At 47.8% G+C, this 18,623-nt stretch overlaps 1 protein-coding gene across 1 annotated transcript in view; it reads left to right on the top strand.

The window, feature by feature from the left end:
- Window positions 1–18,623, top strand: part of Golm1 (golgi membrane protein 1) — a 29,954-nt gene that overhangs the window by 9,314 nt on the left and 2,017 nt on the right. The window contains exons 3-8 of the mRNA XM_051172786.1: window positions 5,340–5,394; window positions 6,352–6,454; window positions 10,627–10,753; window positions 13,405–13,543; window positions 15,056–15,289; window positions 17,252–17,359. Of these exons, the coding sequence (XP_051028743.1) occupies window positions 5,340–5,394; window positions 6,352–6,454; window positions 10,627–10,753; window positions 13,405–13,543; window positions 15,056–15,289; window positions 17,252–17,359 (766 nt within the window). The remainder of the gene's footprint in view (window positions 1–5,339; window positions 5,395–6,351; window positions 6,455–10,626; window positions 10,754–13,404; window positions 13,544–15,055; window positions 15,290–17,251; window positions 17,360–18,623) is intronic.

Below are 18,623 nucleotides of genomic sequence, written 5' to 3'. Positions count from 1 at the left end.
GTACACATAAAACAAATCTGTCCCCATTTGTGTTTCATTCATTAATTTCCTTATTTTTAGTTTTGGGATGAGGTCCTCAAATCATCCTCCAGAGTGCTAGGATTGTAGATGTGGGCCTACAGTCTACTTGAAACCTGTTTCTAAAGAGGTAGGAGGGAGCAGAGCTGGAGTTGTAACTACTGACAGAAGCCCGTAAATATTCACTTGTGGGGCTCCCCATTGTCTCCCAAGGTTGGCCAAGTTCATTCTATTATGTTCCTGTCAGAGGCTGATTTGGTCTTGGGTCGGGGCTGGGTGTTTACTGTCTGGCCCGCCTAGGGGAAGAGGCTGGGAGACTCTGGTCTACTGAGTAGCACTGTTAGACAATTGTGGATCTTCCTACCAATTTGTCCATGTTTGCTTGCCAAACTTTGTCAGAAATAGCTTAGGTCAGTGTGTGTGTCTGTGGCATCCCTTGCTAGGCTGGTTCCTGGCAGCTGTGTGTCCTCCTTGACTTTTAAGCCTGTTAATTAGCTTGCAGGGCACAAAGAAAATCCTTAGAGTTTCCTTTGTGATGGAAATAGAGTTCCTGGGAAAGAAAGGACTGAACAAAAGATCCTAGCTCAGTGGAAAGGAAGCCACAGAGGCCTGTTCATTGCTTTGTGTGCTGGGGGTTGGGGGGGGGGGGAGACAGAGAGAAAAGCTTTGGGGTGGAGGCCTGAGTTTGAGTCCAGCCACATAAAGACAGAAGCAGTGGGAAGGTGGCAGAAGGACCAGGCCTTGGCCAGGAGATCCTCACTTCCAGTTTCCCAGGGTGCACTGAAGTGCTGTTAGCTTCCTGGTTTCTCTGAGTGTGACATTATTCCAGGAGTGATGAACACATGTCTACTTGTCCCACCAACAAACCAAAAATATATACACTACCAAAGTCCACAGTGCTGACCAGTGAGATTTACTGGGGTTCCAGGAGCAGAGAATGATCAGAGAGATTTCCTTCTGCGTGGGACCCACTCACCTACCAAAACCTTACTTGGAATGAGCGTGGGAAGTAGAAGTGAGCATCCCAGCCTTTATGTGCAAGAGAAAAGGCTGGATAAAATGTAGGTGGGGCACACTGAAGTGGGTCCATGGCTTCCTCCACCAGCTAGCTGTGAATGGTCTGAGGGCCACTGCATCATGGATGTGGTGCTTTTTCTACTTCAATTGGAAGAGCCTGGGCTAGATGGGGAAGGTCCACTGGTGGCTATCTCGAGCAGAGCGAAGTGTTGCAGGGCAGGGAGTAGCCCTCGCTCTTTCCCAAAGGTTGTGTTAAACCATCAAGGAGGATGCGCTTGAACCCTGGGGCTGTGATGGCTGATGTGTCCAGACTTGAGGGTTAAATAGCAGGCCCTGCCTTGTGGGGCTGTGTCAGCTGGGAAGCAGGGGCAGAAAGGTGCCCTCCCTCACCAAGGGGCTCTTGAAATACATGAAGAAAAAAAAAAGCCATCAAATTGAAACTAGGTGGGAGTAGAGGCAATTCTACAAGGGAGAATTGAGATAGGGTTAGCGGAGGGATGGGATGGGCTGCCTTAGAGAGGAGAGTGGCTGAGCTGAGGGAGAGTGAAAGTGGGTTAGGACAATCCATCGCAAGTATGTTTTCACAGAGAAAAGGTGTGTCAGGTGGATCAGATGACTTTCAGTCTTACTAGGTGGGAAGTTCGCAGTTTGCAGACTGGACTTAGAGCCACAGGCAATTTTGGGTTTCCGGCCTGGGACAAGCGTCTGAGGTGCTTATTTAACCAAAGTAGACCTGGTCTCCAGGTTCTGGCATCTCCTTCAGTCCCTACCTGTTACAGAGCATGGCTGGCATACTTAGCTTTCCCCTCTCTTCTCTCTCTCTCTCTCTCTCTCTCTCTCTCTGCTTGCACTTTCTCACCCACTCCACCCCTCCTCCCCCCCCCCCCCCCCCCCGTTTCTATCTTCCCTCTGCATGGTGACTACCATTTCCTTATAGACAGAAGGAAAGCGCTCATTGGCTGCTCACAGGCAGCCCATGAGGCATGCATCAAATGCATGAAGCCCCTCCCCGAGGCTGTGTAAGTGGTTAGCAGCTACTGGAGGGTGGGGAGCCTTTTCTAGTGGTGTACCTGTCCTACGTTGTCCATAATTTTGCAGGTAACCCTCACCTCTGCAAGTAGCCCTGTTAAACTCACTAGCTCATTACACTAGACTTGGGTGGAAATGAACTAGTCTGGTGTTGGTACCCTATCTGGAATGAACAATTTTGTGTTGGGCCTACAGGAAAAGTTCACTAGCGCGTCTGTAACTAGCTCGAGTGCACACTCACTTCTGTCCCCTCCCCAACCCTCCCCTGCCCCCTTGTCTGTGCCTCTGTTTGCAGACAAGTACTCATCATGTCACCTCCTGCACAGGAAGGAAAGGATATGGACAGGATTCCCCTTTGGGAACAATACAATGTGGCCACCACAGGGGGCTCCATGCAGGGCATCACCACTCACCTGTGTCCTTAGTCACAGAGTCCCTTGAGGCTGAAAACCTAGGGCCACAGGCCTCCGGCCCACAGGTGCAAACTCCTGGATGGCCAAAGCAAGGTAGGAAGAGTCCGGGATTGTTGGTGCCGGCATAACCCCTTTCAGAGACAGACGGGATTCTGTCTTCGCTGCTGCTTTGCTCTCTTGATGAATGGAACTGCTGTCCTAGATCTGACCCTCAGGCTTTACCCTTGGCACCAGTCAGAGCTACTGTCTGGAGCAATGCCCAGCAAGAGCACAGCGAGAAGCTGAGGGCCATTGAAAGACGTGCTGGGTGTGCGTTCAGGAGTGCACACACACTGCTTCAGGCCCAGCCACAGTCCTTGGCAGCAAAGAGCCCCTTCTTCTTTTGTTTTTTTCCGAGACAGTTTGTGTGCCTTGGATGTCCTGGACTTACTTTGTAGACCAGGATTTTGGAGGAATGTCTTGAGTAGATGTAACAACTGTCAATAAAGCGCTGCTTAGCCAATAAACTGGGCAGAAGGACAGGAAGTAGAAGGTGGGACTTCCTAGAGAGGGGGCGGGGCCAAGTTGACAGTTGACTAGAAAGGAGGAAGAAGCTTCCAAAGATCAGATTGGCAAGTGCTTGGGATATATGTATGTTATGAGATTTAGAGTAGCTCAATTTAGTTTACGAGTAGATTAGAATCAGTTTAGATTCTGCCCAGCCATAGTGCTTTCAGCTTTGAAGTACATTTCAGTCTCTGTCAGTTATCAGCTTCCTAGCCTGAACGAATACAATTTATTGTAACACAGGGATAGCCTCAAACTCACAGAGATTGGCCTGCCTCTGCCTCCCAGAGTGCTGGGATTAAAGGTAGCGCCACTGCACCTGGCAGAGTTTTTTTTTTTTAAGAGTTTGTTTATTTTATGTGTGTGTGTGTTCTATCTGCATGTACACTTGCAGGTCAGAAGAGGGCACCAGATCTCATTAGAGATGGTTGTGAGCCACCATGTGGTTGCTGGTATAAGAACTCAGGACCCCTGGAAGACCAGCCAGTGCTCTTAAGAGCTGAGCCATCTCTCCAGCCCCCTGGTAGAGGGATTTTACTCATACCATTTTGGGAAGTTCTCTAGCCTTGCTCCTAAAGCGAGCACAGGGCTGGATTTCTTCTCTTCACACAGGTGCCTGTGTTCCTGCACATTGCTCAGGAGTCTGCATCTTGTGACTTTTCCTCTGCTCAGGCTTTAGGGACTGTAAAAGCTCTGTCAGAGGACATGGGAGGGGCCAGAGGGAGGCGCTGGCAATTTCATCATCAAGAATGGATGAAAATGTTTGTGCTTTGAACGTCTTGTTGATTAGTAGAATATTCTTCTGCTAGAGATGGTACAGTAAGAAATACTCATGTTGCCTCATGTGTGCGTTACTAAGTGCCTTTTGCCTGTGAGATACACCATTATCCTGTGTGTTACTAAGGAGCCCTTGCCTGTGTGCTGACAGTCATCATGTGTGTTACTAAGGAGCCCTTGCCTGCGGGTGTGGTCTGATGTTTAGCGTTTGCCTCTCTTCTCTCATGTGTCTGCTTGTTTTCAGCAGTGGGTCCTCTACGGAGACTTGAGCCATTAGGTGTGAGAGAGCACTTGTCAGGGAAATTGCCTTGTGGGATTATGGAGGCTGGCAAGTCCCAGGCCAGATTCCCTGTGAACTGGAGATCCTAGGATACTGGATACTAGAGGTACTAGTTTACATTCGTGTCTGAAAGCCCCAGAACCAGGGTAAGCTGTAATGTAATTCTCAGCTGCTAGCAGTAGCCCTGGAGTGCTAAGACCAGAAGGCCCAGAGCTCAAGTCTCAGAGCTGTGGCTCAGGAGCATATCCCGTGCCCCATAGCCAAGAGAGTGGCATTGGAAGTCCTCTCTGCCCAGATTTGTTCTTGCCAGCACCAGGCTCACTGGAGGGTGCCCACCCACCCACCCATCCACTTTGAGGGCAGATCCTATTTCTCTCAGTACACAGCTCCTGCCACTTTGCAGGATAAACACTCAGAAACACACTAGCATGTTTCTAGGGACTCTTACTAATGACTAAAATTATGTATCACAGGTGGTCGAAAGGTGGCTTTCACATCTGTGGATGACACCCCGAAATTATAGTTACTGTTTCCTTTTGCTGCTTCTTGTTGAGCCAATAAAATCTGTGAACCCTGAGAAAAGAAAAGAAAAAAAAAAAAAAGAAGAAGTGTCACAGGTGTAGTTTGTGAAACTTGTCTTGCTTAGATGCCTAGCTACCTGCAGGGCGACTGCTGAGAGCCTGCTCTCTGGAGAGTGTCTGCTGCGGTAGCATCTGTCTGTCTCCTCTTCAGCACTTTTGATATTGAGCCTCTTGAACAAGCTGTGCCTAGGCCTGGGTGCCTGTCTCCTGTCAGTGATAATGACCTTCCAGCTCCTGTGGCTATTACAAAGGGCAAGTGAGTAGTAGCTGCACGCGATGTGTAGACAGGATTGTCAGACCCAGAGTCTTCAGCATGTGTTGCCTCTTCCACGTGTCATCATGTGAGGGTCACAGGGGCCTGTGAAAGGAGCCTGCTGCTGTGTGAGTCTGTGGCCCAGGAGAGGAAGAAGCTACACCTGGCAGGGAGGGATGTCCGGAACCAGAACTGAGGCATTGATTTGATTATTCCTTCAGGGGTGGCTAGAAGGCAACCATCCTAGCAGGTACATTTCTTCTCTATGGATGGACAGTACCATGGGGCGGAGCCTGGCTTTCCGATGGCTGGCTGGCTAGGTGGCTGCTGGCTAGGCGATGCTCTCCTCCTCCTCTGGTACTTGTCTGAAGACTGAGTTGCCCTGGTGAGTGAGCTGTCTGATTCGGAGCTTGTTTTTCTTGCAGACGGTGTTGGTGAATAACATCACCACCAGCAAGAAGTTCATCAGAGACCTGCAAGGTAAGTCCCTCCGGCCAGCCTAGCCGCTGCCGCAAGGAAAAGCCTGCCTGGCTGGTTCCTACTGAGGTCTTGGTGGCTCGGTCACTGTAATTGAGCCATCCTTAGTGTAGTCTTTACCCTCCTGTCCCTATAAAATATTATGTGTACATTGCAAGTTATGATGGACATAATTCAGACCTTTGGTTTATGAATCTTTAAGAAATACTGGTATGGGGTATGTTGAGGGGCAGGGGCACTTACCTACTGTTTGCAAGACCTTAGTTTTCGTCCCCACCACCAAATAAGCAATGTAATTGGATGAGTAATACTCAATATTCCAAGACTCTGAGCATCATTATGTGGAAAGACCCACCCCCAACCTCAGAATATACAAAAGTAACTAAAACGTTGTCTAAACTTAACTTTAAGCTGTGTATATAAAGCACATGTGGGGGCTGGTGAGATGGACAGCAGCAAAAAGCACTTGCTGCTAGGCCTGACAACCCGAGGTGATCCCTAAACCCACACAGTGCAAGGAGAGACTCCACAAGTTGACCTTTGACCTCCACACATGCACAGTGGTACATGCACACACACAAATAAATAAGATCATTACAATTTTAATAGACATTTTGAATAGGATCAAGGTGCAGGTTTCTGCAGGGGAGTGTCTATGAACAGGTCCAGTGGTGACAGAGGAGGGGCCGTTCTCTTCCTTTCCGCATCCTCTGTGCCACTGTGCTCTGAGTTGTGGTTCTGTTGTTGTTTTTGGTCTCTGCTTAGCCTTGCCTGTCCGGGAACTCACTCTGTAGCCAGGCTGGCCTTGAACTCACAGAGATCCTCCTGCCTCTGCTTCCCAAGCACTGGGATTGAAGGCGTGCGCCACCACCACCAGACTAGATTCTGTTGGGTCTTGTGTGTCTGGGTGGCAGGATGGCCTCACAGAGGCCCGTGGAGTGACTGGTCGTTTTGGCTTAGACCAATTGAAGGCGCTGCAGAGAAGCTATGGCCGCCTGCAGCAAGACATCTTCCAGTTCCAGAAGAACCAGAGCAGCCTGGAAAAGAAGTTCTCCTATGACCTGTGAGTGTGGCCCAGGATACCGCTCGCCCACCCTGGGGGGGCGGGGCGGGGAGTCCAGCTGCTCCCTCTGCCTGTGACAGAACTGATTCCTTGTTGTAGGTAGCACGTGAGAAGGGAGTCAAGTCTTTTTTTTTTAAAAAGACTTATTTATTTAATGTATATGAGTGCTTAATCTGCATGTACACCTGCCTGCCAGAAGAGGGCATCAGATTGCGTTACAAATGGCTGTGGCGACCATGTGGTTGCTGGGAGTTGAACTCAAGACCTCTGAAAGAGCAGGTAGTGCTCTTAACCACAGAGCCATCTCTCCAGCCCAGGAGTCATATTTTAGTTTAGCAATTAGTATTCTGTTTGGTAAGTATCAGCCAGCAGGCTCTTTGTACAGAGTAAATAGGAAAGGTATGTTTGTGTACATGAATGCGTGTGTGTGTGTGTGTGTGTGTGTGTGTGTGTGTGTGTGTGTATGTGTGTGTGCACAATGCTCAGCAGGGAATGAAGTGTCACTATACCATAGCATTTATGGATCATAAAGTAGAGTACAGTTGTACCGCTTTGGCAATCCGCACACTTTAAAAATGTCAGATGTGGACCTGGAGAGGTGGCCCAGTGGTGAAGAGCACTGGCTGCTCTACCAGAGTACCCAGGTTCAGTTCCCAGCACCCACATGGTAGCTAACAAACGTCTGCAACTCCAGTTCCAAGAGACCTGATACCCTCTTCAGACCTCTATGCTCCTGCACACATGTGGTGTACATGAATATACTTAGGCACACATGTACAAGAAAATATTTTTTTAATGTCAAGCATGGGTGAAAATAAGTCTAGAATTTATTGGCAAGATATTGACAGGTTATTGCTGGATATTGGTGTGGCAAGTAGTTCAGTGCCTTGAGAATTTTCCACGTTTTACAGTGAGAGCGGAGCTTAACCCAAACATGCAGTTTTGAAAGGCAGACTGCACCCACTGGGAAGGCAGTAAAGACAGTTCACAGGGTGGAGATGCTGCTGCTGTCTCTTTAAAGGGAAGCACGGGGATGCCCATCCCAGCCCTAGAACCCCTGACCTGTCCCCACAGTGACAGCTCAGCCTAGCTGACTGCAGCCACCACACTCGCTAACAGTTTTTCACTTACTTGCCTTATGTACACAAAGTCACATAGCTTCACAGTGTTTTCTTCATTTAAAAGAAATTTGGGGGGCTGGAGAGATGGCTCAGAGGTTAAGGGCAATGACTGTTCTTCCGGAGGTCCTGAGTTCAATTCCCAGCAACCACATGGTGGCTCACAACCATCTATAATATGATGTGATGCATTCTTCTGGCCTGCAAATGTACATGCAGGCAGATCACTGTATTCATAATAATAAGTAAATAAATCTTAAAAAAAAATTTGAGGGCTTTTATCCTTCTATAAGACAGTGTAGGTAGATGTACATTGCCAAAGTCCTTGCTTTCTTTTGAAATGGGTCTGCCTGTGTAGTCCAGGCTAGCCTCACATTTGTATAGCCCAGACTGTCCTGAAGCTCATGATCTTCCTCCCATCCAAGTGCTGGGATCACTATGCAGGATTTCCTAACTGCTCCCTTAAGCTGGTGGCACAGGCTCCAGCAGCTGAAGACATGCCGCACGCACACATGCCAGCCTCACAGAATGCCCACGTTATTTTGAAGTACCAGCAACTTGCCTCATTTCCTTCTGAATACTTCAAAACCCAACACTGTGCAGAACATGACGTGTGGAGCACTAACAGAGCATGTACTGAGCTCTGCAGCACAGACAGGGGCTCTGTGTGAGTACTGTGTGGCCTTGAGCTGAGATGGCTGCAGTCTCACTGTCCTGTGTTTTCTCTGAGCCAAAACATCATATGTATTGCATGACCATGACTGTGGTGACTGCATAACTGCAGAGGACATGAGGAGACATGATCGGACTATGAAACCTCTCCTGGCCTCATGCCAGTTCCTTCAGGGACCGGGCAGTATTGAGAGACATTCTGTTCTGATTTGAAGGGGAGTGCTGCTGGAATCCAGTGAGCAGAGACCAAGACACTGCTAAATGTTTCACAATGCCCAAGATAGCGCCTCTCAATGAAAATCACGACATGTTTGTGCCTGGCCCCAAACTTCAACAGTAAGCCTGGGAAACTGAGCTAGCGAAATCAAAACATTACACATAGACAAGTGTCAAGTGCCCTTTAAAAGGCCCCTACAGCCAACACTTCCCCCAATTCAGAGGCCTCACTTGTAAGTGTTGACCCGAGACTTCAACCTATGGGAAGTCAGTCATGAGCCGAAGGGAGAAGCCTCTGTCCCAGCGTTGGCAGCCACCACACTTGTTTCTCAGAGGTGAGCAGCCTTGATGGTAGGTCTGTCTGTCTGACAGCTTGTCTCGCTGGCTGTGCTTAAGGACCCCTGCCGCAGATGCAGGAAGCTCTCAGAAGTAAAGCTGGAAAGAGAAAGCTGTCCTTAAGTTTCTTTGAACTAGAGACAAGATGTCAATACCTTGCTAGAAAATTTGTAATGTTGAGTTGAGAGCTCCTCCAGCCATGTCTGTACACCCCAGTCTATTTATGGGTGCACAGAGGCAGCCACAAGCTGGGAGGAAGGCTCCTGTGTGCATAAATTAGTGTCTTTCTGGCAATCAGCAGGCATTCCCATTGGCTGCTCTTGGCAACACATAACTAAGCGATCAGTGCATTCATCAAAGACAGCTTTCCTCCCCCCCCCCCCCAGCACTTTAATTCATCCTCACACTGGTGTTCAAGTGTGGCAATGACAGTTCAGATCCTGGGTGTTACAGTCCACAGTGATGACTTCCTGTACCAGGTGTAGGAGCCTTAACGGTACTCTGGCCACAATCTATACTAACTGGTGTTGCCATTAGTGGCCTAGAGTTGAGTGTAGCTTAGCCCGTTAATCCCTGAGCATCTGCTTGGTGCTCTAGGAAGATCCAGCCTGGTCAGCCTGACTGACTGGGAAGTTTTTCAATGAAGCTTCTGTGTATTTCTTGTCAGTTTGAGTTTCCCAATTGAGTTATCACCCAATCCCCTTCTGTGTGTGGAATGTTGTGAGCCAGTAAGGCTTTGAACTGCAAATGAGGGACCGAGGCTCCGAAGTGCTTCCAACTCAGCAAAGGCTGCACTGCACTGCATAGACTGCACTGCAGTCTTCTAGAAACTTGACTCTTTTAGCCCTTGCTATAGCAGGCAACAGAGCACCTCTTAGCTCCCCCTAAGGGAGTGGTTTCAGCTCCGTTCTGCCCATTGCTGCGAGCTCCCAGTGTACCTCAGCTGAAGGTCTTGGACAGCTCTGTGTCCTCCTATCAGTCTTCAGGCTGCCCAGAGTTCAACCACACCCCACAGATATGCTCCTAAGACTGCTCCACAGGCCAGTCACAGGCCCTGGGTGTTCCCTAGCCACACACTGGATGGTTTACAAACTCGGGGCTACCTGCCACACTCCTTGATAATTCTCCAGAGCAGCTCACAGAACTGAGGACTCTGCTTACTACTTATTAACCAATTCTTTGAATGGAGGAGAGCAGAGTTTACACAAGGACAGGTGTACCTGAGAATGCATCTGGGTGGTAACCAGATCTTGGGGGCCAGTGATTAGCATTAGAATGCATAGCACCAGACCAACTCCCAACTTGCCATGAAGTCAGGCACCCTTCTGGTGCCTCTATTTTTACCAGCCCAGAAGCTGCCAAAGCTCAAGGTTCAGAGGTGGTAGCTGGCTTTGTTCTGTAGGCATGATTGATGACATCATCAACCACATGACTGAACTCCAACTCCAGACCCATTCACTTAGAGGAGGTGGAGCTGAGTATTTCAGCTCCCATCCTGAAATGTGCCGCACCCTATCACCCCACCCCCTGAGCCGTCTCATCAAGATAACCACAGGTCTGGTCCAAGGAGCTCATGGATGAAGATGTGCGTGTGTGTGTGCGTGCGTGCGTGGTTTTTAAAGCTATGTAACAAGTCTAAAGTGTGGTTCCGTGCAGGTGTCTTCTGTATCTAATACCGGCAGACAGACACTTGCCCTTGCAAGTTCCCCTTTCATCTATGTTCAGGGTAGGGAAGGGCTGTTTTGTCTCTTGCCACAGTGGACTGTGGGATGTAGGATACAGCAGGGATTACTCAGGACATCCACACATCCTTCCGTTTGTCTTCACCAGGAGCCAGTGTATCAACCAGATGAAAGAGGTGAAGGAGCAGTGTGAGGAGCGGATAAAAGAGGTCACCAGAAAGAAAAATGAAGCCTTAGTTTCCAGAGGTGTGGCTGAAAGTACCGAGCATCAGCAGGTAATTGGGGTCTGTTCTGGCCCAGGCTTCCAGGAGGTATACCCTCCTCTCCTCAGCATTTTGTCCTGCTGACAACGTCTCTGTCCTCCCTGTGGGTTTACCTCCTTGTGGTACACCAGAGCAAAGCCTGGTGCCAGGACACCTAGACCAGCCGTGTGTACTGGCCCCCAAGCTCAGAGCTTGGTCCTTTAAAGTCCAGAGCCCCAGAGCACACTGAGGTCAAGACATTAAGCACTGGGGCCAGGATTAGCCTGGGAGGTGTCCAGTGCACAGGAATACTGTCTTTCTTCTGATATTAGAGCGTTACCTTTTCAAAGGATGTGTTTTTGCTCTCATTTATTTTTTGTTGACGTTTTTCATTTTAAATTTTTTATTTTATTATTATTATAATTATTATTTTATTTATTTATTTATTTTTTTTGGAGACAGGGTTTCTCTGTATAGCCTTGGCTGTCCTGGACTCGCTTTGCAGACCAGGCTGGCTTCGAACTCACAGCAATCCACCTGCCTCTGCCTCCTGAGTGCTGGGATTAAAGGCGTGTGCCACCACTGCGGGGCCAATTTTAACTAATTTATGAGCCAATTCATATATCTTTTCTTCCACTTACTTTGGATTTAATTTGCTAATTTGTTCCATGGCTTCTGAAGGTAGAATCTTCATTCTTGAATATAGACCTTCCTTTCTGGTGTATACATTCAATGCCACAAATATGTTTTTAAAAGCATTGCTTTTACTGCAGCCTATACATTCCAGAATATATCTTTTTTTATTTTTGAGACAGTCTCACTATTTAGTTCTATCTGTCCAGGCTGGCCTCAAACCCACAGAGATGCTCTTGCCTCTTCCTCCCAACTGCTGGTATTAAAAGTGTGACCAAATTATCTTTAAATTTGAGACTTAATTTAACCCATGTGTTATTTAAACGTATGTGTCTTAATCTCCACCCATTTCGGGACTGACTCACTATTTTTCTACCTCTGATTTCCCATTAACTCTACTGTAATGGAAGCGCAGACATGGCATAGCTCCTAGTTTAACTTTGCTAAGATAGAGTCTTAGCCTTTCCTGGCGACTGTCCCATGAGGCAGATAATTCTCCTTTGGCTCTTTCCCGGAAATGTTGATTTTCCTGTAGTTGAAATGATCCTCCTTGGTCATCGCTGAACTTCTTCAATCTATGGCTTGGGGTTTGACATGAATTTGGAGGAATTTTGTTTTTTGTTTTTAGTTCTAAAATCTTGATTATCTAGATGTTTCTTGATGTATTGTCTTATCATTAAGACTTGTCTGGTCATTACCTATGTGTGTGACATTCTGAAGTTGTCTGAAGACGAGGGCTGCTATATGGCCGACCTCCTACCCTCGACATGAAGACTCTAGGGTTGCCATACGGGGTCTAATCTGTAGTTGTCCCACAGTTCTTGGGATTTTGATCCATTGTTTTCATATTTTGTTCTCTTTGTTTTTCACTGTCATAGGATATGTTGTATCTCTAAACTTGGAAAATTGTCCCCTATCCATAGCTAGCTCACACATGAGCCCACCAGAAATTTCATTTATGTACAGAATTTTTTTGTTGTTTTTATTTTGAGAAGGTTTCTCTGTGTAGCCTTGGCTGTCCTGAACTTGCTTTGTAGACCAGGCTGGCCTTGAACTCACAGTAATAGTTTTGCCTCTGCTTCCCTGAGTCCTGGGATTACAGGTATGTGCCACCACGCCCTACTATGTACAGAGATTTTTTTTTCCCTGAACAATCGGTTTATTGTGCTTCCTTCCAGAGCATGGTTGAGGGGTTACACTACAGGAGGGTAGGTGACCCCCAAACAGCTGTATCACCCTCTAGAATTTTTTATCTCAGTATTTCTTTTTCCCTTGAAGTTTCTGTCTCTGCCTCACTGTCTGTTTTTCATGTTTACCCACTGGGGCTCTCTGTTCCAAATCCATGGCCTGGTAAATCTAGTATCACTGTGTGGCTGGTTCTGATGTTTCCTCAGTCTTCAGATTGGTTTTTGTCTCACACGACGTCTTCTACTTTTTCTTGGCCATGGGACAGGATATACTGGGTAAGAGGAACTGTTATAAGTAGGCCACGTATCCCTGTTGGTAAGATGTGACAGAGGGGAGATGTGTTTCTTTAGGGCTAGAAGAAGGTATTGCCTGTGCTTTGGATTATGGCCTGTTTCTCAATCACGCATGAGATGGAACAAATGGCAGAAATGCACTGAAGTCGGGCAGTTCCCTTCCCGCACCTTAGTTAGCTTCTGAGAATAACCAAAGGAAATGGACATCTCTGTCCAGTCATCTGGATAATTTCCATATATGTGTGTGTGTTCCATTCCACGTGATGGGAGACTGTGTTGTGTGATGTCAGTCATGTAAGGTCCCAGGTGGCCTGGGCAGGGTGGGCGTGTCAGTACTGGGCTAAGTGCTGCTCGGTCAAGGAAATGGGTTTGCTGAGAGTTACTTTCCCCTTGTTTATTTCCGATTGTGTTTTCTAGAGTCTACTGATGCATGCCACGTGACAGGGCATGCCTGGGGAGATGGTGGTGTTAGGGTTTAGGAGGTCATACCAAAAACAAAATGTTCTTACCTAGATGTAATGAAGGTTCCCATGAACTACTCTTGTAGTCCTGTGCTTGTTTCAACTCCAGGCTCTCAAGCCTCAGGCCAAGCTTCAAGAAGCAGACCCACCAAAGATGCCACAAGGTGAAGGGGATGCGCCCAGAAACAGGTCCCAGATCCCAGCCCCCGGCTCGGAGGTGTGGGGTTTGAAGCCACAGGAGCACAATGGTAAGTGGGGACATTGGCTTATGTCCTCCAAAAGCAAGTAGCAGCATATAGTCTCAGGCAGTACAGACACTGAGGGCAGAGTGTGGCTTGGTGGGACTGGCTGGCGGCCCTTTCTCTTGGGGCCTGGAACAGGGGCCACAGACTTCTACTCCTACTAACACCTGGTCCTTGTCATGTGAGTGCTGAGGTCCCTGGCAGCTGTGGAAGTGCGGGTAGAGAGGGTTGTGGGACTGAAGGGCAGAGACCGCCCTGGGTGGCCGGTGTGCCTGGCCTCCCAGTGACCCTGAGAATCCAGCACTCTGCCTTCAGGGTGTCAGGATCCCCAAATCCATGTTATTTCCTGGCTTGTTTGTTTGTTGGGTTCTGAGACAGGATCTCTCTGGTGGTCCTAAAATACTCTATGTAGATCAAGCTGCCTAAACTCATGGAAATCCACCTGCCTCTGCTGAGTGCTGGGCTCTTTTCTGTTGTTGAACCTGATAAGGAGCCTCAGCACGGAAGCCTGTGGTCTGTAGCAGAGGTCAGAAACCCACACGCTCCCAGATGTTCTGATGTGTGTAACTCACCCCAGTCAGTACTCTAGGAATCCAGTGTGGACACTTCTTTGTGTTTCTTTTTCGAAATAGACAGGGTCTCTCTGTGTTAGCCTTGGCTGTCCTAGACTCACTTTGTAGACCAGGCTAGCCTTGAACTCACAGCGATCCACCTGCCTCTGCCTCCCGACTGCAGGGATTAAAGGCGTGTGCCACCACGCCCGGCTGGAGATAAGATCTTGTGCAGCCGAGGCTGGCCTCAAATTGGGCTAGCCTCTTGTGTGGCCTCAAGGCTGCCCAAGGCCTTGAATTGACTTTTGTTGCCTTCATCTCTAAACCCTGGATTATAGGCATGCTCTGTAGTTAAATTTTTTACTTGTGTTTTGTCTGAGGCAAGAGTCTCCCAGGCTGGCCTCAAACTGTCTATAGTCAAAGCTGGCCTGTGATGTCCCGATCTTCCTGCTTCTGCTACCTGAGCGATAAGATGATAGACAGGTGTGTACTCCATGCTCAGTCACATCTTATTTTTGTCTTAGTTAAAATGCTCTTGCAGCGCCAGACAGTGGTGGTGCATGCCTTTAATCCCAGCACTCAGGAAGCAGAGGCAGGTGAGTTCAAGGCCATCCTGGTGTACAATGTCCAGGACAGCCAAGGCTACACAGAGAAACCCTGTCTCGAAAAAAAACAAAAACAAAAAAATGTTCTTGCAGCTGGGCATGGTGGTGCATACCTTTAATCCTAGGACTCACTCTAAAGGCCAAACAAAGCAGGAGGATCTTTGAGTTTGAGGCCAGCCTGGTGTACAAAGTGAGTTCCTGGCCTACACAGAGAAACTCTGTGTTAAAACAAAACAAAACAAAACAAAAAAGCAAAACAAAAACCCAAACCAAAGCACACACACACACAAAAAAAAAACAAACCAAAAAACAAAAACCCAAAGAATACACTTGCAATAATATCTATGCTCTTCTGTGCACAGTTGAGAACAATGAGATTCCAATTGTCAGCGAGGAGCACGGTCTGCGACCGCCAAAGGCACCAGTCCAAGAACAGGCGGCTGTGGATGGCATACCTGTGGGAGCTGGGAAACCTGATCCAAACACACAGGTGCCAGCTGCCCGTTTGGCCAGGCCTGAGGAGGATTCTGAGTACCCTGAGCGGGAGCAGCTTGTCATCAGGGATGGGCAGGAAGAGCAGCATGCTGCTGAGAAAGGTGGGTGGCTCTTGGGCTCTCCGGCTTCCTGCGAGGCACTTGCCTTTCTCCATCTTCTCAGCCTTGGACACATCTTGAATTTCACCAAATGGCCTTTGTGACTCGTCTACTTTGTGTTCCTTGTTAATTATCAAGAGGGAAAGACGAAGGGTAGTACAAGACATTTTAATTTTCAGAAACAATACTGTCAGTGCAACTTTGCAGGTGTGTGACGCCTCCAGACCAGTGTGTGGCAGATGAAATGCTGCCTCCTGGCAGGTGAGCCATCTATCTATCTCTACCTGCTCATGTGTTGAAGAACTCAGGGAATGGTGGATGTGAATGCATCTAAGGACAGTGACACATGAACACATGAATCCCTTTTTTTTTTTCTCTTTAAAGAATGGAATCTTGGTTCAACTAAGTATCTTGGGTATATACTGTTGCTTTAAAGATGTGGGAACTTTACATCTCTTGGAGCCAGGAGCACTCTTGATGACACCTGTCTGTGCTCTTGGCCAAAATGAAGAACCTGTCTAATTCTTTGTCTGTTGTTCTGGTTAAGGGTGCATTTTACCAGCCTCTTGTTGAGTGTCACTGCTCAGAGCCCTGCTCCTCACCCACACAAGATGCTGTAGAGGGGAAGGAGGGGCCCACTCTGGTGACACACAAGTGTCTAACTGCTGGACATGAAATGTGGCCTGTGTGCTGTTCCTGCTTCCACATGCTTTAGCAATGGTCTCATTTGGAGGGTAAATGGGTGCAGAACTAGGCCAGAGACTGCTTCCGCCAGAGTGAAAGCAAAGAGCACATCTTCCAGGCATTCCTTTTTAAGAAGGGCTGCTGTGCCTCCCCATGCACACACACACTTCAGATATTAGGGAGAGTCATGTGGTCTCTTGTCTGCAATCTGTGTGACTTTTTTTCCTGGTTGCTTTTCCCCTCCAGGGCAAATAGTGTGAATTGTCTAATTCTGTATATGAAATGGAGACTCACAGTAGTCAACTGAGAAGCCACTGCCTGCCATTTCCTACCGTTAACCTATCATTTCCTCAAACATCTTGTTGACTGCCTTTCTCAAGAAGACATTTAGTTTCTCCATTTTCAGACTGGATGGTAGCTTTTTTGTTTTGTTTTTTTCAGACAGGGTTCTCTTGTAGTCCTGGCTGTCTCGGACTCACTTTGTAGACCAGGCTGGTCTCGAACTTACAGAGACCTGATGCCTCTGCCTCCCAAGTGCTGGGATTAAAGGCTACCATGCCTGGCTGAATTATGGCTTCTTATCTAGAACTTTTTTCTTCTTTGTGTTGGGGGTTGGTCTGTTATTGTGCATTCCAGTGCTCATTACTGGCCCCTAAGATCTGGTAGTAACACTCTTACATACAGTGTAAAGCTTGTTAATTGGTTAATAAAGTTTATGAAGGCAGTGACTGGGCAGAAGAGAAGTAGGAGGAGCTTAGGTTTGTGGACTTGGAGGGTAGGGGTGGGAACAGGGGAGGGGGAAGCTGGGAGGAGGAGAGGAAGCTAAGGAAGTTGCTAAGGGGCAGCAGTATGGACCATGAGCACATGGCCCTGAGGGCTGGTCCCATAGAGCAGAAGCAGCCCAGACAGAATTAGAGCAAGTAATGTGGGGTGTTTAGCTGGGAAATAGCAACAGAGCAAAGAGGGCTGACATCTGCCCAGTTACTGTGCTTTAAAACTTTCATAACTCGAAGGTCTCTGTCGTGATTATCTGGGAACTAGCTAGAATACAGAAGCCCTCTAGAGTGCAATATCCAACCCACAACATTTTTGTGTGTTAGGGTTCAACCACCGGAGTGGAATTTTATAGACTCAGTGTTGAAGGGGCACATTTGTGAGTACTCTCCATGGCATTTGTACTGCGAGCAAATGCATGAGTCAGGCTGTTTTCTGAGGTACCGGTCGGGTAGCAGCCAGGATCGGTGCTGGTGTTCCATGGTGACTGGTGTGCTGCCTTTACAGGAGGAAGCCAGCAGAAACTGCAGGATGAATACAGCCTGGATGAAAACGAAGCAGAATCGGAGCGAGACAAGCAGGCAGCTCTTGCAGGGAATGATAGACATATAAATGGTACGTCAAGTTGTCACCTCTCACCTTTTCTTTAAATAATATTGATAATAACACTGTTAGTAGCTATCTGTTCAAGGAGACTGTTTTCTTTAGAAGGCCTAGAAAGTGGTAAGCAGGGTGGGAACAGAGATGCCCCAGAAATCAAAGGGTTGCTTTCAGTGAGTTAGGGCCAGGGCACCCCCAAGTTACTCCACATCATTGGATTTCCTGTCAATCGCCTCTGAACCAGTTTTCTGCTGTGTTGTTATGCCTCTGGAGTTCACACACCGCGCCCTTGACAAGGCTCCTTTCTGACTGACTCTGAGCGCAGGCCAGCAGCACTCTGCCTTTCTGGGCCACATGAAATGCACTCAGTGCGTGACCATCTACACATTTCTTTGTGGATTGATTTTATGCCGTCTACTCTGTCACCTGAGTTTTCTGCAGGTTTAGTTTTTTGCTTCCTCACATCCTATGGTGCATCAGGGCTGAGCACTAGTTTTTGTGAGCTTCAGTCATGGGGTATGTGAGGGAGTCCAGCCCACTGCATCAGTGTCTTCTGGGCACTATGTAATGCCTAACTTCTTGATGCGCTCTTTAGTCTCTTTGATAACACAAAGCATTATGTACTGTAAGAGTGCAGCTTACCGTGTCCTGTTGTGTTGTGCCATTTTTCCCCCAGTTATCTTAAAACTGGGGGTGAGGGTGGCAGGTGGCTTTGAATTTCAGTTTTATGTGCTTGAGTCCCCAAGCACATAAAACTTTTGCTGTTTTTGGCTTTTTAAATTACACTTACTTGTGTAGGGACATGCATGACATTGTACTTGTATGGAAGTCAAAGGACAATTTTTAAGAGTTAGTTCTCATCTTCCACCATGTCTGTTCTAGGGATCAAATTTCCTTTCCAGGTTTAGTGGCAGGCACGGAGCTATCTGATTAGCCCTAACCTCAATCCCACCTCCCTTTGGAAATGTAGGGGAAATCCAGTATCTTCAACATAAATCCTCAGTGCAGCTTTGCTTTTTCATTACTCCCTGAGTACTACTCAACCTCAGTCTTGGACTGAAAGCTACTTTCTGTGTGCTACCTCATCCACAATTCTTAATGCATTTATAAACAATTAAGATTTCAGGACTGGGGTGATGGCTAAGTAGTTCAATTCCCAGGGCTCACATAAGGTGGGGACCCATGACCACCTGTAACTCCAGCTTCAGGGGATCCTCTGGCTCCTGTGGGCACCTGCATTCATATGCACCCATCTACACAGACGTATCTTTTTAAATCT

The sequence above is a fragment of the Acomys russatus genome, chromosome 3 (genome assembly GCF_903995435.1).
Source record: "Acomys russatus chromosome 3, mAcoRus1.1, whole genome shotgun sequence".
NCBI classification, from domain to species: domain Eukaryota; kingdom Metazoa; phylum Chordata; class Mammalia; order Rodentia; family Muridae; genus Acomys; species Acomys russatus.
The sequence above is the reverse complement of the archived record's forward strand: the minus strand, read 5'-3'. Positions and strand labels throughout refer to the sequence as shown.